The following is a 24199-nucleotide window of genomic DNA, read 5'->3' as shown; positions in this document are numbered from 1 at the left end:
GAAGAGGCACGCAGTTCTTGGTATTCTATTCATCCAGGGCTACGAAGATGTATCACGATCTAAGGCAACATTATCAGTGGTGGCAGATGAAGAAAGACATAGTTGAGTATGTGGAGAGATGTCTAAATTTCCAGCAGGTCAAGTATGAGCATCAAAGACCAGGTGGCCTACTTCGGCAGATGGTTATACTTGAGTGGAAATAAGAGCGCATCACTATGGACTTCGTAGTTGGGTTGCCGCAGACCTTGAGGAAGTTTGATGCAGTTTGGGTCATTGTAGATAGGTTAACCAAGTCGGCACACTTCATTCCGGTTGTGACTATGTATTCTTCAAAGAGATTGGCCCTGATTTACATTCAGGAGATTTTTTAGTTGCATGGTGTGCCTGTTTCTATCATATCAGATAGAGGCCCTCAGTTTACTTCGCATTTCTGGAGGGTAGTACAGAGTGAGTTGGGGACTCGAGTAGAGCTCAGCACAGCCTTTTATCCACAGACCGACAGGCAGTCGGAGTAGAGGGTTAAGATCTTGGAGGATATGCTCAGAGCATATGTGATTGACTTCGGGGGGTAATGGGATCGATTCTTGCCTTTGGCCGAGTTTGCTTATAACAACAGTTATCAGTCCAGCATTGAGATGGCTCCAACAGTTATCGGATGGTTCGAGCTCGGTGAGTCTAGGTTATATGGTACCGATTTGGTGAAGTATGCCTTGGATAAGGTGAAGTTAATTCAGAAGCAACTTCGTGCAGCACAGTCTAGACAGAAAAGTTGCGCGAATTAGAAAGCGCGTGATTTATCATTTATGGTGGGCGATAAGGTTCTCTTGAAAGTCTAGGCAATGAAGGGAAGCATGAGGTTCGGGAAGAAGGGAAAGTTGAGCCCAAGGTTTATAGGTCCATTTGAGGTGTTTGAGGCGAGTTGGGAAGGTTGCTTATGAGCTTGGCTTGCCTCCCAATATATCGAGACTTCATCTAGTTTTCCAGGTGTCTATGCTTCGGAAGTATCATGCCGATAGTTCGCATGTGTTAGACTACAACACGGTTCAGCTAGATGAGAGCCTAAGTTATGAAGAGGAGCCAGTTGCCGTTATTGACAGGCAGGTTCGCCAGTTGAGATCCAAGAAAATTTATGCGGTAAAGGCTTAGTGGAGGGGTCAAGCAATCGAGGAGGAGACTTGGGAGACCGAGGAGGGCATGCAGAGCAGATATCCACACCTATTCGGCACTTCAAGTATGATCTTAGACCCATTCGAGGACGAATGTTTGTTTAAGAGGTGAAGAATGTAACGACCCGACTAGTCGTTTTGCTTTCTAGATCCCCATTCCCCAAAATAAGACTCCTCGTATGTGCTTTTACTGTTTTATGACTTGCGGGGATGGTTAGTTCGGGTTTGGAAGGGTTCAGGTTGAAATCATAATACTTAGTTCCTTAATAGTGGCTTAAAATGGTTAAGTTTGACTTGAATTAGCGTTTTGAGTAACCGACCTTGGAACCTGAATTTGACAGTCCCAATAGGTTCGTATGATGATTTTGGACTTAGGCGTATGTTCGGATCGGGGTTCGGATGACCCCGGGAGCGTTTCAGCGCATGATGTTGAAAGTTGGCGCATTGAAGGTTTTCAAGTTCATTAAATTTGGTTTGAAGTAGGTTTTGGTGTTATCGAGGTCTGTTTGGGATTCTGAGCCTGGGAATAGTTCCGTATGGTTATTTTTTACTTGTACGCAAAATTTGGTGTCATTTCGAGAAGTTTAGGTGTGTTTCGGTGCATTCGGGAGTAAGTTGGAAGAACTTGAAGTCCATAAGTTGATTTGATTTGGTTTGGGGTTCAATTCTTAGTTTTGATATTGTTTTACAAATTTCGAGGGTTCGAGCGAGTCCGTTTTATGTTTACGAACTTATTCGTATGTTTGGGCGAGGCCCCGGGGGCCTCGGGTGCTATTCGGACGATGCGCGGAACTTAATTGAACTTGGAGCCATGGCTGATGCAAACAACAGTTTCTGGTGCATTCGCACCTACGAGGAGCTAGCCGCAGGTGTGAGCTCGCATGTGCAAGCCAGTGAGCGCAGGTGTGGATGGGAGTGGACTGGGTAGTGTTCATAGAAGTGGACTCGCTTTTGCGATGAGGGGATCACAGACGTGGATGGGGGCCTGTGTGGGCAAGGTCGCAGGTGCGCGAGGCGAGCCGTAGAAGCGGGCTCGTAGGTGCGGTGTCCTTCCGCAGGTGCACCCAGTGTTGGGTTGTGTGTGTTCCGCATATGCGGACCTTTGCCTGCAGAAGCGGCGTCGCTGGTGCAACCCAAGGTTCACAGAAGCAGAATCGCTGGAGGCAGTGAGGGCTTTTAATGTCCGGACTTAGCCTATTTTGGTTCATTTCTTTCACTTCTTGGACGATTTTAGAGCTCTTTGAAGAGGCGTTTTCACCTAGCACGTTGAAGTAAGTAATTTCTATACAATATGAGTTTAATACATGCATTTTGGGTTGATTCTTAACACATAAATTGTAGAAAATATAGGTTTAGTTGAAAATAACCTAGGTTTTGATTAAAAAAGGGATTTAACCACGAAAATAATTATGGAATTTGGTAAAAATTATATATTTGAGTTCGTGAGGTTATGGGGAATATTTATCCTCAAAAATTTCTGGAATCCGAAAATGTGGGCCCAAGGATAAATTTTAGGGATCTTCCAATTTGGGTTGGGTAATTTCTCAAATGACTAAATTATGAACTTGTGAGTGTGTATTAATTAATTTATATAACATTTGGCTAGTTTCAGATTGATTGACACCAAGTCGAGGCTTTTGAGCGGATTTATGGACCGAAAGTGAGCTTGAGAGTGAGGTAAGTCTCTTGGCTAACATTGTAAGAGGGAACTCATCCCCTTAGATGTACCTTTGTTGTGTATTACTTGTGTTAGGAGCTATGTACGCACGGGGTGACAAAAGTTCATGTGTAGCTATATTCCATGATATGTCTGAGTAGTCTTAGATCCACATCATGCTTTAATTGTACTGTTGTATTTATTATGCATATTAATTGTCTTGAATAGAGCTGAGACTAGGGACTTTAAAGTTACAAATTTTCAATTTAAATTTCTTATTTTGGGAAGAATTGAGGAATACATAATAACTCTAAGAAATCCATATCCTCTCGCGTCGCAAGTACTTCAGCGAGCGAGGTAAACTTCTCTACTCTCATGGGAGCGGGTCGTTTGCCTCGGCAGTATAATAGATTCATCTATGGTTCGTGTCGTTCGACCCAGGCAGTGCACACAATATTTTGGATCGGGTCGTACGACCTCGGCATAAATCGTGCGTGATAATTCTCGAAACCCGAATACACTTGATATTATTTTTATGACTTGAGAGGTTATAATTTATTTAATGGCCTGAAATTGTTGAAGTTAGCATGTGTCAATTGGAGACTTTTAAATTGACTATCAGTTAAAGAACCATTTATTCATTACTGGTTATTGTGTTATTTTTATTATTCATGTATTCCATGCTTATGTAGAATTTTTGTATTTATATTATTGGCCCGTAGTAAGTGTCGATGTCGACCACTCGTCACTGCTTCTTCGAGGTTAGACTGGATACTTACTGGGTGCATGTTGTTTATGTACTCACGCTATACTTCTGCACTAATCGTGCAGGATCTGAGGCAGGTGCATCTGGCAGTCATCCAGGCGCACACCCCGTAACCCTGAGGCATAGTGGTGAGCTGCTTTCTGAGTCCGTTCTGCAGCAACCCCAATCTCTCTTTTGTATTTACTTTCTGTCTATCTCATTTCGGACAGTAGCATAGGTGTTTTGTATATTCTACTAGTTGCTCATACACTTTGACATCGGGTCTTGGAAACATGCTAGTAGACACTTTATGGTTTTGAGTATTTATTTCATCGTATCTGCTCTTTCATTAGTTTGAGCTTTACCTTATTAATTTTTTTTTCACTTCTCACTTACTTAATTAAAAAAAATCAACTACTTTGAAATTATTAAAAAGAAAATACGTACATGACTAGTTTCGCGTTAGCTTGCCTAGCGGCGACGTTGGGCGCCATCACAGCCTATAGAGGAATTGGGTCGTGACAACTTCGTTAGGTGGATCTGTTTTATTGTTTCTTGTATGCTTTAACTTGTTAATTTTCTTATACTCGAGCTCAATTGTTGCTTTAATATTTTTACTGTTTTTCTTAGAATTTTAGGAACTAACTAGGACACTCCTCAAACTCTGAATGAATTTAAAGAATGATTTCACCTTAGAATCTTCCTGCAACAGAAATTCCATACAGTTTAATAAATAAATTTCATCTGTATCAAATTAATTATTCTATACAACGGATTTAACGATACGATACATTAAAATTTAAGTAACAATTAAAATAAATATCTATTTAAAAAATACGATACAATACAACAAGTAACAGCTATCCAAACTAGCTGTAAATAAACTAAGCAATTCTGTTATTGACTATTTTAGCCAAATATTTTTTCCTATGATGCATCTTCCTCATTAACTTCCTCTCAACTTATTATTTACGGCAGCAGTATATCACATCTTGGTAGAGAGAAACAACAAGAGATTCCAGCAAACCAGGCGAGAGATCTGTGACAGACTCAGACAAATAGCACTACAAGTACATATTGTAAGGCATCGATAGAATAAATGGAAGTAAATCTTAGAGAGGCTAAATAGTTACCCATGCTAATGTTCTAGCCATTGGAGGCAACTATTATGCTTAGACCCTTCCTAGAAGGTGAGACGTACAATAGCTAGTCAGTGACAGTACGAAGACATAGTCGTTTTATTTGGTTATTCTTTAATGGACTTGACTCTAGAATCCAATGAGCAAGTGGTGTATATTGATACTTTGATTTATAAAATTTTAGTTTCTAACCAAAAAAAATTGTATACCCAATATTCTTGGTATAATATGCATTGGTATACCATGTTAGTATTGAATTATAGTATACTTTATTTGAGTACAGATATCAAATGGTATACTCATCAATCTTGGTTTACTACACATTGGTATACCATAATTACTATTGAATCATGATATCTCATATTCTTGATATACTACATATTGGTATACCATGATTAGTGTAGTATATCAAATTATTCGCCGATTTAATTATAACGAACAAAAAAAAGTTAAAAATATTGGCAACTTTTTTATTATAAAAAAACCTAAATTTTCTCACAAATTAAAAAAATATCTACAAATATAAATTTAAAAATTCAAAAATAAAACTAAAAATGAGTGACATGGTAACTCTTGATAATTATAATCTATTAATGATTGTATAGAAAGTGTCCCAATACTAATTTTGGAACTCCGTTATTTATCTAGAAAGCACAAAAGCAAAATAAAACTGGAATACAGTGATAAAAATTTTGACGGAGGAATTTTACTGAAAAAATAACTGAAAAACTAAGATGAAAAATAATATAATAAGGGAAAATAATGAGATATATTTCTGACGAAGAGATTTTACTTAAAGAATAAAATTCAATAAAGAATAAGATAAAAAAAATAAAGTGAAGAAGAGCGAGGGATTGTTACTGAAAAGAGCCAAAAAATTTAAAATAAAAAGTAACTACAAAAAAGAAAAAAAAAATTAAAAAAAAAACTAAAATGAGAGCAGAATTTATTACAAAAAGGTAAAAACAAAAAAAATGACAAATATTTTGGACGAAGATATTTTACTGAAAAGGACAAAATTAAAAAATAAAATAAATACAACAAAAAATCATAATAAATTGAAACAAGAAAAAAATAAAGTGAAAAAGAGTGAGTGATTGTTACTAGAAAAAACAAAAACAAAAAAAATTAAAAAGGAGTGCAATATTTTATTAGAAAGAAGAAATAAAGTGAAAAAATAACAACAAAATAGAAAAAAAGATAAAAGAAAGGAAAAGGGACCAAAAAGTGAATAAACAAAAAAAGATAAGGAAAAAAAAAAAAAAAAGGGAGGGCTTTGGTGGAGCTCGGGCAAAACAAGGTAGAGGCATTCAGGTAATAAAATCTTTAAAAGGAGCATATTTTATCATTTTCAATAAAAGAGAATATTTTAGTCATTAAGTTTTTAAAAGGGGCTCTTAGTATGTTTTTGGCATTTTATACCCCATCACAATGTCTTTGTTTAATTTGCTTAAGTTGCGATTATGTTTTACAATAAGAAATTATTTAGATCCTCTCGAACAGTTAGTTTAACTTTATCTTGATAGTGTAGAAATTTTTTCTTTTCAACGTGTAGTTCTTCTATTACTAAAGATGAGCATGTTGAAATCTTCAAATTTCATACTATTAGCTTAAAAAATCGAGAATTTCGGTTGTACCATTTTACATCTTGCCTAGGCACCAATTTTCACAAGTTGACTTGATTTATGTATTTCTGGAATAATGAAAGAAACGTCAAAGTAGTTATAAATAGTTAATTTTATTTAAACATAGGAAAATAGTCAAAATTATATACAGTCAAACCTCTCTATAACATCCTCATTTGTTCCGAATATTTTTGGATGTTATAGCGAAGTGCCGTTATATAGAATATATATTATAACATAACATGAAAATTAGTTCCGAAAAAGCTTGACTTTTATAGTGAAGTGTTGTTATATAGAGATGTTGCTATAGAAAGGTTTAATGTATATGATATACAAAATGATCTAGTTTACCCTCCATTTTGGATCCATTAAAAAACTCCATCGTTCGTGAGAAGGGAACCATTTCTTAACGATGGAGGTATGATGAGATTAAAAGTGTAATAGATGACAAAATTGCTCAATTTGAATAGTATACGAGCCATTTTGACTTTTTTCTCAAATATAAAAATGTATTTTCTTTCCACGTACATTTTAAGATTTAGTGGATGGTTCCTAAAATTTGATAGTTTTGAAACTTTTGAACATGAAGGCAGTAAATTGCATAACTTGTGTTTTATTGAAGATCTAATGAGTTATATTTTTTTTTCCTAGCGATGATAATGAATTTGGTCGGCTTAGTTTTAAGTATCTTGTAATTGTAAATCTACTTGTATGACTTGGAGCTTATTAGTTAATTACTTAGATTTGGTAAGTAACATTATTCAATACTTAGCAGAGAGACTTTTAACAGAGTCCGGATTCGAAATGGTGCAGAAAATTATTTTCATAATAAAAATAGATAGTAAAATCCAAATATAATATAAATGGGTAAAACACATGAAAAATCTGAGTTATGTTAGCCCAAACTTAACTTTACAATTTCATCGAAAGGAAAAAACTTGAGCTTAGTAGCAAACTAGAATTGTTTAGCACGGGCTCAACATCCTGTGCATATTCAACGTTTTAGGAACACTTTGAGAAAAACTTGAGAGAATAGCAGAATCAGGAACAAATAATATGGAGAAATTTGAAGTCTCGAAATGTTGCTGGCAAAGTAAGAGCAAAAGTTTGAATGCAGTAGACACGAATGTTCACAACATCATATTTGTATAAGAAGAGAATTTTGTTATAATTCTGTATTGCTGTAATAAACAATTAAATTTTCTGAAAAAACAAAACAGAAAGTTAGTAATACTTGTTTAACGAAATAGATTCTGGAAAACAAAAAACAGTATAGGAATAAATCGAGCCCACTGAATACACAATGTGTTCTTAAGGAAATTATTCCCCTCAAGTACCCGAAGTGCTCGAATATATCCTCCCAAGATAGAACGATTTAACTCACCAGTGTATTGGTACCAAAAACTCTGATGAACTGCCAACCACTCAATGATCGTAAAACACACTGAAAAATATTGTGCAGAAGAAGAAGAAGAAGCTCAGAAAATTTCGTAAGGAAAGATTCTAGGATTCAAACTCTATTTATAGAGTTGCTGACATTGTTTCTGAAAAGGTTTGCAATCTTTCAGAAACAGCCATGGCTGTTTGGAAAAGGGGTGTTTGAAATATTGCGAGAAAAATATATTTAAAATAATCCGGGAAAGAAAACGGGCTTGACCGAACCGGGTCGCGGGTCATGGGTTATTTCAGATTGAATTTTTCGTTAATTATTTAATTAAATAATTGAAAGGAATTTTGTCCAAAAAGATTAATCAATCAATCTTTGACCAAATCCGAAACCGAAGCCGAGCCGAGCGAGCGACGATGGCGGCGCGAGTCTTGTCTTTTTCTTAACTCTTTAAGAGCTAGAAGAAGAGCAATTATATATATACCCATCAAAAGCGTTTTCTTCCTCCGATATGGGACAATGTCCCTTTCCCAAGGAAAACTCAAATATTTCATTTTCCCTCCATTTCTCATTCACCTTCTTTAAGCTACACAAGCTTAAAATCACAACAAATTTTAGAGTATAGTTGTTGAACAACACTAATTTGCTCTTGTGAACTGTACTTATTAAACACTATTAAAGTTCCACTACTCATTCAAGGAATTCAGCAAACCAAAAGACTTATAGAGTTAAACTATATATCCAAGGGATTATAAGCTATTAACTTATGTTTCCTTTAATTCTTTCTCTCACAAACATCAGAAGCTTTTTTCAGACAGTGCACCAAAGCCACCTATAGAGTTGCTTTCATGCTCCATCAGCATTGAACGTCAACTTTCCTGCCATAGGATTTAAAATCAAATAAGCCATGACCTACAAAGGTATTTAAAATTTCATAAGAATTGAGGCACACTCTAGATATTAGAACTTCCAAATATCAAATGAAAGAGGAAAAGGTAATTGGATAATTACATTACTCCCTTTAAAGTAGAGAAAATCACTTTAGGAGTAGTGTCATTCCAAATGATGTCACCATGTTCTAGATCTCTTAGCCATCTCACAGTGAAGAAGTATGTGATTTACTGTTTTCTCCTTTCTTTCACACATCAAATGGCAGAGTTGCTCCATAGGCTGCTCCAACTGAAGAAAGCTAAAAAATGACAATTTTTCTTTGTCTACTTTACAAACATATATAACTTTTTTGATTTCCAACTACATCAAAGAAAAAATGCTCTGTAAACACCAAAAAGTCACTATTATAAATGTTGCCAGAATTTGTTAAAAGCAATCATTGTTATACTCATGAGTCAGCGAAAGATAAAATCCTGAAAACTATTCTAAGGAACCTCAAGTACATCCTTGAAATATGAGCATGAGAAAAAGTTAAGCTCGAAATAACACATAGGAAACGTGAAAAGGCAATTTACAGAATGTACAAGGGGAAGAGACCTATTACCAGTTTACCACCCTATGCAGAAGTACATTCACTGTACATAAATACAAACCAAGAGTTAAATATGATGGTATGGAAGAAACCTTCCAATTAAACAAACTTGTAAAAGAAATTTGATGGACCCACATTCTCCATTAACACTTAAGTGAAAGGAGGCAAATTCTTGCCATTTTAGCCTGGAAAATCAATCTGGAAGAAGCTTAACGCAAATGAATCACTGACTTCAAGATGAAGAACAAATTAATAATAGAAACATAGAAAAATACCATCACCTCAAATGAAAAATAAGAAGAAATATATTTTTAGATATAAAGTATATTGGTAACAGTAATGCATAAGAAATCAAAAGAAGTCCAAGCTTGTAGCATTCCAATTCCAAAGGAAAAATAATAAGGCTGATGCGAGTATTGTATCATTCGTACTTTTTAAAGTATTTTCAGTATAAATATGCTCCTCAATTTTTCTCAAGTGAATTATTTAAATTTATAAGAATAAAAATGGGACCAATAACGGTAGTGGACAAAGCCACACCAGATGATTCGTGCACTCTTACTATTCTGCAATTTCAAAAAAAAAGGTAGTAACAGCCTCCCAAACAAAGCAAAAAGAGAATATATCAATAACATGTAACTTAAAATCATACCTTGCATCTTTAGTGTGTGGACGACGGTAACAACCAAATGGTGACCTTAAGTCTTGAATAGTAGCCCCACAGTGATCAAATTAAGATAAATTGACTTTTTTCTGGAAGATTTCTTGCTCAGTTGCTCCTAGAGATTTCACTGTCTGCATCCAAAATAGGAGGTGGACACAACAGTATACTCCCGATAAGATGACTTAGACATATCATCAAATACCATGGCTGCAAGCTCCATTTCAAAATTACAGTCACTTCTGATACCTTGAAGTTTTGGTAACAAAGACAAAATACATCAAAGAGACAATGCACGTGTAAATCAGGTATGATTACTAACATGTAATAGAAATTAGCTAAAATTTATATTCAAAAGAATTTATCAATAGCAATACTGCAAGACTGTGAAAACCGAAGCAGTGCTCATAGGAGTCGTCCTGAATATTGGAGGTGCGATACACACGTGTGTGCCGACCAATTTTTCAAAAACAGCATGTAGCAACTCTTTTTCAGAGAGAAAAGTAACAGAAACAGAAACCACAGAGTAAGAAGAAAGAAAGAGATCGGGAAATAGAAGAGAAGTGCAGGCCAGATATCCCAAATAAGTAGACATGTGTCGTCCAAGGAAGAGAAATATATGATTGCAAAAATTAGAATCGCTTGTCCACCCCCGAGGATAAATAAATTCAATCGCCAATGACAAAGGTCCAAATCCACAGTACAATCTCGATTACTATGTGTACAATAATTTAATGTAGTGTTCGTACACCCTGCTCTCACTTATATATATACCAAGTATTTCATCAATCTCGATTACTATGTGTACAATAAATTAGTGTTTGCTTCGTTGCTGAAAAGAGAAACTCAAACATGGGGTTGATGCACTTTAACGCTTCCAAGGCTTGTTGGTATATGAAAATTGTTAACATGAAAAAGGTAAGAATCATTCTTATACTTAACACTATAAAATTAATTCTTTCTAATTAATTTTATTAGTGCTTAACACAAATAGGTTGAACTTTTCTTCAAACATGAAGAGTTAACAACCATTTATCAAATCCACAGGAATCACACACAGGATATAAGGGACATATACAAATATACTCTAACCAACCATTTATCTTAGACTTAATTACTTGTATAACCACACATATTTTCTATGAATTTAAACAAAAAGCTCTACTTCAAAAGTATTACGCAAAAAAACAACCACATAACCAGAAATTGACTATGTTTCCCTCAAAAGAAATCGAAAACTTAGAATCAAATATTTGGGAAGAATTCTTTAGGAGATAAGAATCTTACAACAAAAAAGTAAAACTGAAGCTTATGCACCTTCTTCATCTACTATTGTATTTAACTAAATGGAACCGTCATGAATTTCTTATTTCTTGGTTATTGCCAGATCCGATATGACATTAAAGTCTGTATCCTTTTCAAGGGATGTATCATTTTCACTTGTTTTACAATTTCACTGACCAATCAAATTGTTAAATTGTTCAGTTGTGGCAGGCATAACATCGAGCGCCTTAGTTGCATCAGTAGTTGTAGTTTAAATCCATCATGTTAAGTAAACAACGAAAATATCAAATAACTAGAAAAACAAAGTAAAGGAAAGCAAAAAGTCATATTGATGGAAGCTGTCACTGATCATAAAATACAACATGTACAGATAGAGAACATTATGAAAGTAAAAGTTTTCATATATACAGATATCGTCAAGAAAGAAATTTTTATAAAAGTAGTAAAGTCGGGGAAGAACAATTTAAAAGTCAAATATAGAGCAAATGAATAGACCCAATCTCGCAACAACAATTTTGATACTTCAGGTTATTACAGAAATTGAATTGCATCAAACTTACCAAAAGTAAAATAACATAAGTTGTTAACCTGAAAAAGAGCTAATCATGCCCACCCAGAAAAGTTCAAGGACTATTGGAAGTGCACTAAATCCAACTAGTCGTGATGACACCTAACCCAATTCATTAGGTAAGCCAATTAACAACTATCGAATTTAATGAGATTTATTAAGAAAAGAAATGATAACACAACTGTTTTTATACAAGAATTTCTCAAGAACTGGTAGTACAAATCATGAGCTTCTAAGATATAGAGTTTACAAAGATGGTTTAAAATAAATTACATCATCTGTTTGAAATATACATAAACAGATCTGAAATACTAAAGCTACCAAGATCAAGAGGCAGTTATGACTGGAATGCAGGTACATCTTCAGATCCAACTCCCGCAGTACGCAGCTACATTGGCATCCAACATCTGCACGCAAGGTGCAGAAATGCAGTACGAGTACAACCGACCCCATGTATTCAATAAATAACAAATCTAACCTTAGGTTGAAAGTAGTGACGAGTTGGGACAAGAGTAAGAGTCCAACACCAATAGCCAACAAACAACTCATAACAATATAATAAAAGTGGTACATGAAATAGCTCGGAGATATTGTCACGACCCAAACTAACCCTCCGTAAGTTGTCGTGATGGCACCTAGTCTTTACGACTAGGTAAGCCTAATATTACAAAAAATATAAAGAAAACACAACATTTTTAAGATAACACAGCATATTATGAATAGCCAAGAGTAGTACCACTCGGCATATACAAAATAGTTTTCCAAGACCCAGAATATCACTAAGTCACAAGCTGCTATAATCTATGTAGCTCTATACAAAAGTCTAAAGATAATAAAGAAAGTCTATAGGCGAGGGAGTATAAAGGGACTCCGAAGATCTGCGGACGCAAGCAGAAGTACCTTGAAGTCTCCTAGAATCAGCAGCACGCACTAACCTCGAGGCTGATAGCTCGCACCTGGATCTGCACACGAAAACATGTGCAGGAAAGGGCATGAGTACACCACAATGGTACCCAGTAAGTGTCACGCCTAACCTCGGTCGAGTAGTGACGAGGTCAGGTCAAGGCCCTACCGAAGTAAATATAATAAATTAAACAGTAAAAGATATAAGTAAAATTTATGGCAACACAGTTAAAGAGATTCTCAAAAAAAAAATTTAACAGTTAAGGGATCCCTCGGCTCATAACAAGGTAAACACGGTGGGAAATCTCCCATAGTTTCGAATGAATATACAGTACAGGGGGATCTCCCGGAATACGTCCGTAGTTCCAAAGTAAATATGCAGTGCTGGGGGATCTCCCGGAATACGTCCGTAGTCCCAAAGTAAATATGCATTGCTGGGGGATCTCCTGGAATACGCCTGTAGTCCCAAAGTAAATATGCAGTGCTGGGGGATCTCCCGGAATATGTCCGTAGTCCCAAAGTAAATATGCAAGACAGGGGAATCTCCCGGAATACGTCCGTAGTCCCAATTTAAATATACAACGCAAGATGAAATGGCAGGTATGACATCGAGTTATACAGTTTATACTGAACACAGATAAGGAAAAATAGGGATTTAATTAGATATGGCGCACAAAATGTCAAATAGGTATTTAAAATACGTAAGCATGCTTTTCTAGTCTAAACTAAACAATTAAGCATATTAGTGCAATTTAATAAGAGAAATAATTTATGATTTAAAGGGGATAAACGGGATTTTTGCAATAACAGCCCATGTACGCACTCGTCACCTCACGTACACGACGCTCACACACCAAATAATATCGAAATATCCTAATAGGAAAGTCCCCAATACAAGGGTAGGCAAGCCACTTACCTCGAACCGCTCAAATCAACTCGATATCACGTTCTTGCCACGAGTATCCGACTCCAAATGGCCCGAATCTATTCAAAGTAATTGCATAATGTAAATATAACTACAAGTAACTAATTTAACTAATTAATTCGAAACTAAAACGTGAATTTAGGAAAAACATCCAAAAAGTCTCCCCGGGCCCGCGTCTCGTAATCGGGTAAAAATTATAAATTATGAACACTCATTCACTCACGAGTTCATTCGAACAAAAATCATCTAAATCTGACGTCAAATTCCCATTCAAATCTCAGATTTTCAATTGGGGAACCTTTTCCCCGATTTTCAAACTTTTACCCTCAAATTCCTTAATTAGACTAGGAAAACAACAATAGATTATTGTATTATGATCAAAGTAGAGTTATAATTTGGTACCCAATAGTTCTCCTTCAAAATCCCTCGAGAAATCGTCTCCCACCGAGCTCCAAATCGAATTTTGTGTTATGAAATTTCAAACCCTCGAAATTCCCTTTTCTGCCCAGCGATTTTCGTATCTGCGCTCATGGGGCCGCATCTGCGGTCTCGCACCTGCGGAACAATCAACGCAGGTACGGAAGTCACTTATTGGGATGGGTCCGCATCTGCGACCCCTGGGCCGCATCTGCGGCTCCACTTCTGCGGACGACCAGCCGCACCTGCGAGCCCAGCATGCCCTGTCCATTTTCGCATCTGCGAACACTCAAGCGCACCTGCGTACTCCCCTCCGCAGGTGCGAAACACTAGAACCAGCAATGCACCAGATTTTCCTAAGTCCAAATTTCTTCCCGTTAAGCATCCGAAACACACCCGAGGCCTTCGGGACCTCAATCAAACATACCAACCAATCCTAAAATACCATACGAACTTAGTCGAGCCTTCAAACCACGTCGAACAACACCAAAATCATGAATTAAGCACGGATTCAAGCCTAAGAATTTAAAAATTTTCAAATGCTACAAACGACGCCGAACCACATCAAATCTAGTCCGAATGACCTCAAAATTTACACACAGGTCACAACTGACACTACGAACCTACATCCACTTTCGAAATTCCATTTCAAGGTCGATATCAAAATTTCCACTATCGGCAGAAATCGCCGAAAAATTAACTTTCGCCAATTCAAGCCTAAATCTACTATAGACCTCCAAAACACATTTTGGACGCGCTCATAACCCCAAAATCACTCAACGGAGCTAACTAAGTCAACGAAATTCCATTCCGAATCCATCTTCACAGTTCCGACTACGGTCCAAACTCTAAGGCTTAAACTCATAACTATGGACTAAGTGTCCCAAAACTCTCTGAATTCCATAACCAATCACTTCGGCAAGTCCCAAAAGTAGAAACAAATATGGAAAAAGCAGATATTAGGGGATCGAGGCTCTAATTCTCAAAACGATTGGCCGGGTCGTTACAGATATAATGTTCAACTCATTCACAGTTCCGGAAAATAGGCATGCTTTTCAAGTTTAACACTGAAAATCCATATCTTTTTACCGAAAGCACCAAATTTGAGTAAGTTTGTAAAATCGTGAATTTCTTTCCAAAACTTTTCAACACGTAAATGTTTCATTATTAGATGGCATGAGGAAAAGGTACATCTCCATCCCTACATGTCAATGTGTATGAGAAGTCACGAATGACGTGATACCGTATAACATGAGAAAAAATGCATCTTTATGCATGTATGTCAAGTGTGCATGTCGAATGTAGTACAACATAGTGAATAACCATATGCATACTCTAGGAGTATCAATCCACTCAGTCCTCCCAATCACTCGGCACTCGTACTTGCACTCAATAGGTACCTGAGCTCATTGTGGGTGTGCAGACTCCGAAGGGGCTCCTTCATCTTAAGTGCTATAATGAGCCAATCATGGCATGAATCCGCACGGACAACTCATGTGCTGCACGGACAACTCACGTGCCATAGTATCAATATCTGGATTCGCACGGATAACTCACGTGTTGCACGAATAACTCACGTGCCATAGTATCAATAACCTCACAATCAGGCCCTCGGCCTCACTCATTCATCAATCTCTCCAGTCTCTCGGGCTCACAATGTCATGAAACTAGCCCAAAATAATGATATGATGTATCAATAAATAACAACAAAGACTAAGATATGATATGCAGTGAATGTATATGACTAAGTACGAGATTACAATTTAACATATAATTGGACAAGGTGGGTTGTTCTGATGGTAAGCACCCTCCACTTCCATCCAAGAGGTTATGAGTTCGAGTCACCCCAAGAGCAAGGTGGGGAGTTCTTGGAGGGAAGGATACCGAGGGTCATTTGGAAACAGCCTCTCTACCCCAGGGTAGGGGTAAGGTCTGCGTACACACTACCCTCCCTAGACCCCACTAGTGGGATTATACTGGGTTGTTGTTGTTGTTGTTGTTGTTAATTCGATAATAGAAATGACCTCAGTGGGTCCCAATAATACCAGCAATTGCCTAAGAATGATTTCTAACATGAGTCAAAGCTCAGTTTCTCTAACACATGAAAAATGCATGGAAAAATATAAGTTAATTGACTACACAACTATACGGAATCGATTGAGTCTCAATTTCTACGGTGCACGCCTACACGCATGTCACTTAGCATGTGCGTCACCTCTAAACAAATTACATAGCACGTATAATCAGGGTTCATACCCTCAGCTCCAAGTTTAGAAGTGTTACTTACCTCGGACAAGCCAAATCAAATACTGAGCAAGCCAAGCGATGCTCCAAAAATGCCATCCCACGCGTACTGACCTCCGAACAGCTCGAAACTAGCCAAAAGCAACTCAGATACATCAAATAATGCCAAAAGAAACAAACTCAATCGATAAAAGTCGAATCTTTAGTCAAAAGTTTAAAATCAACCCAAAAGTCCAACCCGGGCCCGCACCTCGAAACTCGACAAAACTTATAAAATTCGACAACCCATTCAATTACAAGTCCAACCATACTAGTTTTACCCAATTCCGACTCCAAATCGATGTTCAAAACTCAAAAACTCACTCTATGAAATTTTAGGCTAAAACCCCCAATTTCTCTTTAAAATTCATAATCTAAATGCCAAAACGAGAATAGATTCATGAAATATAATAAAAAATGAGTAGATAACACTTACCCCAATCCACATGGTGAAACTTCTCCCCAAGGTCGCACAAACCGAGCTCTAAAATCCCAAAAATATGAAAAGAAAACGACCAAGTCTCGAAATATAATCTGCCTAGCTTCATCGCATTTGCGATCAAATCGTAGCTTCATCGCATTTGCGATCAAATCGTCGCATCTGCAACCCCCCTTTCTGCGGTAAATATTTTGCTTTTGCGAAGAATCCTGGAGCAGCAGCCATCGCTTCTGCGATCTTCTACCCGCTTCTGCGATTGCGCTTCTACGCATACTGAACCGCATCAGCGGTCACGCATATGCGCCCATGCACCCGCACCTGCAACCCTCACGCCCATCTATCCCTTTTCGTTTCTGCGAAGAAGACCCCGCAACTGCGACCAATTGTCTGCAGATGCGGCCACACTAGAACCAACGGCCTTAGCCAAATGATACATGCGACGAAATGGTCTGAACCTCATCCGAAACTCACCTCGAGCCCCTCGGGATCCCGTCCAAATATACCAACAAGTCCCATAACATAACATGGACCTAGCCGAGGCCTCAAATCACGCATAACAACATCGAAATGATGAATCGCGCCACAAATCAAAAGTAATGAACTTAGAACTTTCAAATTCCAAAACTCGCACCGAAACATATCCAATCAACTCGGAATGAACTCAAATTTTACGCACAAGTCCCAAATAATATAACGAAGCTATTTTAATTTCCAGAACTACAATCCGAATCCGATATCCACAAAGTCAACTTTCGGTCAAACTTATGAACTTTTCAATCCTTCAACTTTCCAATTTTGACAATTAGTGATCCTTCTATATATATCCAAATGCAAATTCGGGCATACGTCCGAATCCAAAATCACCATCCGGACCTAACAGAACCATCCAAACTTCGTTCCGGGGTCAAATTCACAAAAGTCAAACATAATCACCTCTTCCAACTTAAAGCTTCACTAATGAAATTCATTCTTCCAAATCGATTGTGAATAATCTGAAAATCAAAATCGACGATTCACACAAGTTATAACACATTATACGGAACCACTCATACCCTCAAACTACCGAGTGAAGTGCAATTGCTCGAAACGACCGGTCAAGTCGTTACAGAAAACTCCGAAAATCAATCTGTAAAAGACATGCATAAAGAATATTAGAAACCCAAAAAGTAACACAAGCAGGAAACATGGAAAAATAAAATAAGAATCGACATGCATTAAGAAATATATTCTCTTAACCAATTGAAGAAAGTCAAGTAAACAAAAAAGACACAAAGAGGTATACAAATGCATATATTCCAACCAATAATGAGAAATAGGTAGTGTGCGGTAAATAAAGAATAAAAGAAAAAAAAACTTACCGCAATTCAAAAATACAAAAACACGATAGACAAACTCGACTTAGAGAAATCTGAAAAAGATGACCCATAGCGATGGCCAGAAGCGGAGCAGCAAAGGAAACAAAATGCAGAGAGAGTAGATCTCTGGAGTGATCTCTGGAGTGGATTCTAGAATCTATCGATAAGGAGAGAAAAATGTATACATACATGTAGAGCCAAACGTATACATACATGTATTACATAGAAGTAATTTTAGTTGCAAATGCCCAAAAAAAAGAACTTGAAATCACATTTTCCCCCCTGTTCGTCCACCTCAAAATCCCATTTGTTCGTCCACCTCCAACTGTCGTTTCTAAATATTAGTAACAAGGAGAATTCGAGAGGCAATATGACGATTGTAGATCAATATTAAAAAAAATAGAATCATATGTTTAAATGCCCATCAAGAAATAACAGATAAAAACTAAGTAAAATGAAGAATAACCAGAAAAACCTAACCAAAATATAGAAATTTTGAAATGAAACCAAAATCCAAGGCCAAAAGGAGGAGCAAACAAAATAAATGCATAATATGGGTAAGAGAAAGAGTAAAATAGTTGTTCAAGATGGAGACTTACTTTGTCTCTTGCCCATCTTCTCCATGTGCATGCGTAAAATCGGTTAAAATGAGAGTCAAAGCCACAGGAATTTCTAGAATAGTTATAAGAAAATCTGGTAACTTTTTAAGAAGTCAGTAGTAAAACGACAAACATCAATGGAAGATGAATTGACAGAGCTAAATCTCTAAAAACAACATGGAACTGCGCCTCTCTCAGATAACTAAACGTCGAGACATCTTAGAGAATCCAGTCAGTTGAACCACTGTTGGAAAAATTTGTGCATAATCGAATAAAAATCATTGGCAATAGAAATTTCTAGACTACAATATACGCCGATGAGAAGAAATTGGAGAAAAACTAAAGGAGTCATGTAAGGTAGGTGGGAGAGTAGAACTTTTACACAGTAAAATTGCAGTACACGTGTTTACACAATGTAGTACGCGTGTTTTCCTAAAAATGATTGCTGACTTAATTACCAATTTATCCCTAAATAAATTCATAATTACCAAAGTACCCCTATTCGTCCCCGGTTCGTGCACCCAACTGTCGTTTCTAAGGACCCGTTTGGCCATAGATTTTGCCAAAATAAATTTGGGTTTTATTTGTCAAACACATATTTGGCCATAGATTTTGCTTATATTTTGGCAAAATCCCAAATCCCAAAACCAGCTCAATAGCTGGTTTTGGGCCAAATCCCTAATAATACACATGTTTTTCCAAAATAAATTTAGAAAATATGTTTTGAAAACGTATGTCCAAACACATTTTCATTTTCAAGCCAAACTTCACCAAAAATAGATTTTTCAAAACAAATTTGGGAATTTATGGCAAAACGCTAGCTAAATATTAGTAATATCAAAATTATGAATATAAAGAAGGAGGTGAAAAAAAGGATATAAAGAAGGAAGTCATGCAAAATAAAACAAAAAGTACATGAAATTCTCTATAAGAAAATTTACGTATCATAAAATGCAAAAGAAAACAAGAATAACAACAAAAGAAAAAAAATGAAATAGATAATCCCAACTTTCATGAGTAAATGATGGAGTAATAAAGAAGTTAGAAACTCTTGGCATGTTGAGCGACATCAATAAGAAATGTAATAAAATTCGTTGATAATACATAAGAAATTAAAGTGCATCATGATTCATGCAAGTGTGAGAATAAGACTTTTTATGACAAAACGAAGCATATAAAAAAGATACAATATTTCAAAAGATAAATTACATATAACTCGTGAGGGTAACAACAAATAACTCCACTCATCTCGGAGCAAAATTGGAAATTATTTGAAATTTTAGAAGGAATAAAACATTTAAGAGCCCGTTTGGACAAATTTTTTTTTTTACTTTTTCGATTTTTTTAAATTTATTTTTGAAATCAGTGTTTGGCCATAAAATTTATAATTTTCACTTGAACATGAATTTTAAAATTTTTCAAAAATTTGAAAAACTCCAAAAAGCTATTTTTCAAAATTTTCACTCAGATCACTCTCAAAACTTCAAAAACAATCCAAAATTATATTCATATCTAAACACTACTCTAATTTTCAAATACCATTTTCACTTAAATTTTTTTTTTCTTTTTATATAGAATTTTACCATTCTAATGTCCAAACAACCACTAAATGTAAAGAAAAATAACAGGAAAAAAGAATAAATAAAAGGAGAGGAAAAATCAAAATTTGAAAGTGTTACCCAAATGACCTAATCCTTGAGGCGTAGGGTTTTCTCTCTCCCTATATATCTCCTCTCCTTTTCTTTCTCCATCTGTAGACGCAACTTACAGTTACAGCCACAGAATTGAGAATACCAAATCTTCCTTCTCCATCGCCACCTCTCTTCCTTTCTCCCTCTTCTTCATTCAAGGTATATATCCACTTTATTCTGAAATCCCAGTTTTTTTTTCTTCTTCTATTGATTGCTATTCTTTGTTTTTGTTTTATATATTGATTTTGTGTTTAGATCTAATTTTCGTTATCTGGGTTTTCTTTGTTTTGACCATAGAGCTCTTTTAAAGTTAGACTCAGTTTTGATTTTTCGGTTTTTTTCATAGATCGGTTGCTGCTATTAATTGTATGTTGGGGGTGAGGGAATGTTTTCTGTTTTTTTATTTGTATTAGGTTTTTTCTTACATATCTAATTGGTCAGATATTGAATATTGGGAATTCATATTTGGATTTAATTTAGTTTTTATTTTGTTGAAATTTACCTACATAGCAACAGTATGGTCAGATGTACATCCTTTTTTTTTGCGAGTTCTCCAAAATGTGTTATTTAGTTTTCTTTGTTAAAATTACCATAGTTGTTGTTGTTTAGTATGTGCTTATTAGTCCATTGTGTTTTATTCTATTAATAATACCCAGGAAACTGGAAGCAACTTGTTAGTTTTGTGTTGGATGAGGAAACTTTTTGTAACTTGTTCAAAATGTATCTAACTTTACTGTTTTTGAGATTGTTTTTCCTAGTTCACATATCAACGTCTTTTTGTTCTAAATTTGTAGTTTAATTAATTATACGGGCTATTCAATATCTAGTAAAGGTTAATTGAATGGAAGCCCATCTATCAAGGGTGCCCAACAATTAGTTTAATCAATTGATCAATATAACACCTTAGTGTTACTCCTTAGTAAAGCTTAATTGAATGGAGATTACCACATAAAAAAGATTTTCTTTAACTAATATAAAATTTTTACACATTGATGGATGATAGCTATTTTATAGTTTCGGATATCAAAGTTGAATGCAATTTTATTGTGATTGAAAGTCAATGAAAGTACGATTGGAGGTATTGTATTGCTATTTGTTCTTTGGCCTTTGCCTCACTAAGGAGAAGATTCTTGCATCATTAAAATAGCACCTGTCTGTTGGTGTTTTTCTGCTTCATTTAATTTGTTATTTGATGTTGCAGTTTGAACTGTGTATTGGTGTACAGCATTTCTCCTCAATATATGATAATGTTGGTCCAAAAAATTAAGTTTTGTGCTTCAATTATCCTGAAATTCATGCAGTTAACTCTTCATTGTTGTGTTTCAGAATTCTTCAGGTATTAACTGCATTATCTGCAGTTAGCAAAAGTGGAGAGTGTTAAGCTTGAAACTTCTTTTATGTCTGAAAGAGCTTCTCTCTTTCTGTCATCAATTGGGCTGCTTGGAGAGTACTGTCCTCCATCTAGACTCTCTCATAAAGTTGGCTGCATGCATCTGGAGTCATCACAAGCACACAAGCACTATCGTAAGGATCATTTTATACAGCCTGCCCCATCTATAGACCAAGAAATACTCATCGATTTAGGCTCCTTGTACCACTTCTGATAAAAGCTAAAAGAGCAAATATTGTGAAATTAAAATGGCTTTGCAAAACATTGGTGCCGGAAACAAGGATGATGCCTTTTACAGGTACAAGATGCCAAGAATGATTACAAAGATAGAAGGTCGTGGAAATGGCATCAAGACTAATGTGGTGAACATGGTTGACATTGCCAAGGCATTGGGCAGGCCAGCATCATACACCACAAAGTATTTTGGCTGTGAACTCGGAGCTCAGTCTAAATTTGATGAGAAAACAGGTACCTCTCATGTTAATGGTGCCCATGACACTGCAAAGCTTGCTGGACTTCTTGAGAACTTCATCAAGAAATATGTTCAATGCTATGGCTGCAGGAATCCTGAAACTGAGATTTTGATCACAAAATCACAGATGTTAACCCTTAAGTGTGCTGCGTGTGGCTTTATCTCTGATGTTGATATGAGGGACAAGCTCACCACATTTATTCTCAAGAACCCTCCTGAGCAGAAGAAGGGATCTAAAGATAAAAAGGCAATGAGGAGGGCTGAAAAAGAACGCCTCAAAGAAGGGGAAGCAGCAGATGAGGAGGCAAAGAAACTCAAGAAAGAGGCTGCAAAGAAAAAAGGTTCCTCAAAGGATGGTTCGTCAAAAATATCTAAGAAAAAGGCCAATGTGTCAGATGAGGAGCACTCTCCCACTGGTAGCCAAGCTGATCAGACCGAAGCGCCACCTGCTGACAGTGATGATGATGTTGAATGGCAGACGGACACCTCCATGGCAGCAGCCCAGCAGCGAATTCAGGAGCAGCTGAATGCTGTTACTGCTAGCATGGTTATGCTTTCGGCAACTGAAGAGAAGTCTGGCAAAAGCTCACCAGCACGTGAGGAGAAGCTCAAGGCCAACGGGCAAGGCACTGGTGTTAGTAATTCCAAAGAGTCGCTTGTTGCACAGACCAATGGTGTTAAGCGTAGCAATTCCAAGGAGAAGCTTGTTGATGCTAAAGAGAGTCTTGCTGATGAAATCAAGGAACACCTGAATAAGGGTTCATCTGTGGCTCAGCTGAAGTCCTTCTTGGGCTCTATTTCTGGAACTCATCAAGACATTGTTGATGCATTGTTTGAAGCTCTTTTTGGTGGAGTTGGAAAAGGTTTTTCCAAGGAGGTGACCAAGAAAAAAATTTATCTTGCAGCTGTTCTACAGGAAGATGGTTCGCAGCTAGCTCTACTACATGCTATTGAGTCATTTTGTGGAAAATCAAGCTCAGAAGCTGTAAAGGAGGTTGCGTTGGTTCTGAAAGCACTTTATGACGTTGATATGCTGGAAGAGGAGCTTATTGTGGAGTGGTATGAGAAGGGATCGAAAAGTAGCAACAAACTCTCCCCAATCTGGAAGAATGTTAAGCCATTTGTTGAGTGGCTGCAGAGTGCCGAGTCTGAAACTGAGGATGAGTAACTTAATGCATGCATGGTTCTTTTTCCCTTTGATCTATTTATGATATGGTCTCTAGTGCAGTTGTGTCCGTTTACGTCAACCAATAATGTTGTTTTTGATAGTCAAGTTATATAGGTTTTTGAAACTAGATGTCCAATGCTTTTGGTGCTGCAAAATAAAGCAGTAATTTGCTGGTGTCGTACTCTTCTGTTTAGAGACCTGGTCATTGTTGTGTGTGTTTGCTTATTTGGTCAAAGCGCTGTATTTGCTTTCTGCGTCCTATGTTTCTGTGCTGTCTCTGCAGTTGTGGCTCTTCAATGAATATTAATGGTTTGTTGCGTCTTCTGGCTATCTCTTCATGTATTATTTTGTTTGAAACATTGTTCGTTGAGTCTTTTGGTTATCTCTTCATGCTTTGATGTATGAGTCTAGCGATCCTGTTTCAAGTGATATTTCAAGGCTTTAAATTGCAAAATCATCCATCTCTGTGCATTAGGTGCTAAAGGAAACAGATTACAACCCATCTTTTCCTTTTAATTAAGTGTATGAGCTAATGCATGCACTAATTATGTTGGTATGAAATATCAAAACTTTTTGAGAGAAGTGGTTGTGCAATTGCAGTTTATTCTGTGGAATAACTAGCTTTGTTATAGGATCGATTTGCCCTTAGAACTAGAAGTTCTAATTTGCGGGACATCCATATGCGAGGTGTTTGTATTAAACGATTAATGTCGAACTCTTTTCACATCAGTATAGAGTTCGAGGTAAAAATTTATTTGCTTTTTGGTGAAAAGCACTTTTTCTATTACAATGATAAAAATATCCTTGAATCTATTAAAATTATAAATTAGCTAATTACTGCA

The 24199-nt window shown here is 36.5% G+C and overlaps 1 protein-coding gene and 1 long non-coding RNA gene across 2 annotated transcripts; one reads left to right on the top strand and one right to left on the bottom strand.

The window, feature by feature from the left end:
* Nucleotides 1-8331: 8331 nt before the first annotated feature.
* On the bottom strand, nt 8332-19092 carry LOC138908987 (uncharacterized). The gene is made up of 2 exons (XR_011415475.1): nt 18637-19092; nt 8332-11801 (listed from the first exon to the last, which is right to left on the bottom strand). It is a non-coding gene; the product is annotated as an uncharacterized lncRNA (long non-coding RNA).
* Nucleotides 19093-20346: 1254 nt separating this feature from the next.
* Nucleotides 20347-23681, top strand: LOC104118204 (probable eukaryotic translation initiation factor 5-1). The gene is made up of 2 exons (XM_009629403.4): nt 20347-20486; nt 21654-23681. The coding sequence occupies exon 2, from the start codon at nt 21966-21968 to the stop codon at nt 23355-23357; it is 1392 nt and encodes a 463-aa protein (XP_009627698.1). The 5' UTR covers nt 20347-20486; nt 21654-21965; the 3' UTR covers nt 23358-23681.
* Nucleotides 23682-24199: the final 518 nt, after the last annotated feature.

Source organism: Nicotiana tomentosiformis, chromosome 4 (assembly GCF_000390325.3).
Source record: "Nicotiana tomentosiformis chromosome 4, ASM39032v3, whole genome shotgun sequence".
Lineage (NCBI taxonomy): Eukaryota > Viridiplantae > Streptophyta > Magnoliopsida > Solanales > Solanaceae > Nicotiana > Nicotiana tomentosiformis.
This window is presented reverse-complemented; position numbering and strand designations above follow the sequence as displayed.

What these genes read in the sequence shown, in the direction of transcription:
- LOC104118204 (XM_009629403.4), top strand. Translation starts at nt 21,966, where the DNA reads ATGGCTTTGCAAAACATTGGTGCCGGAAACAAGGATGATGCCTTTTAC.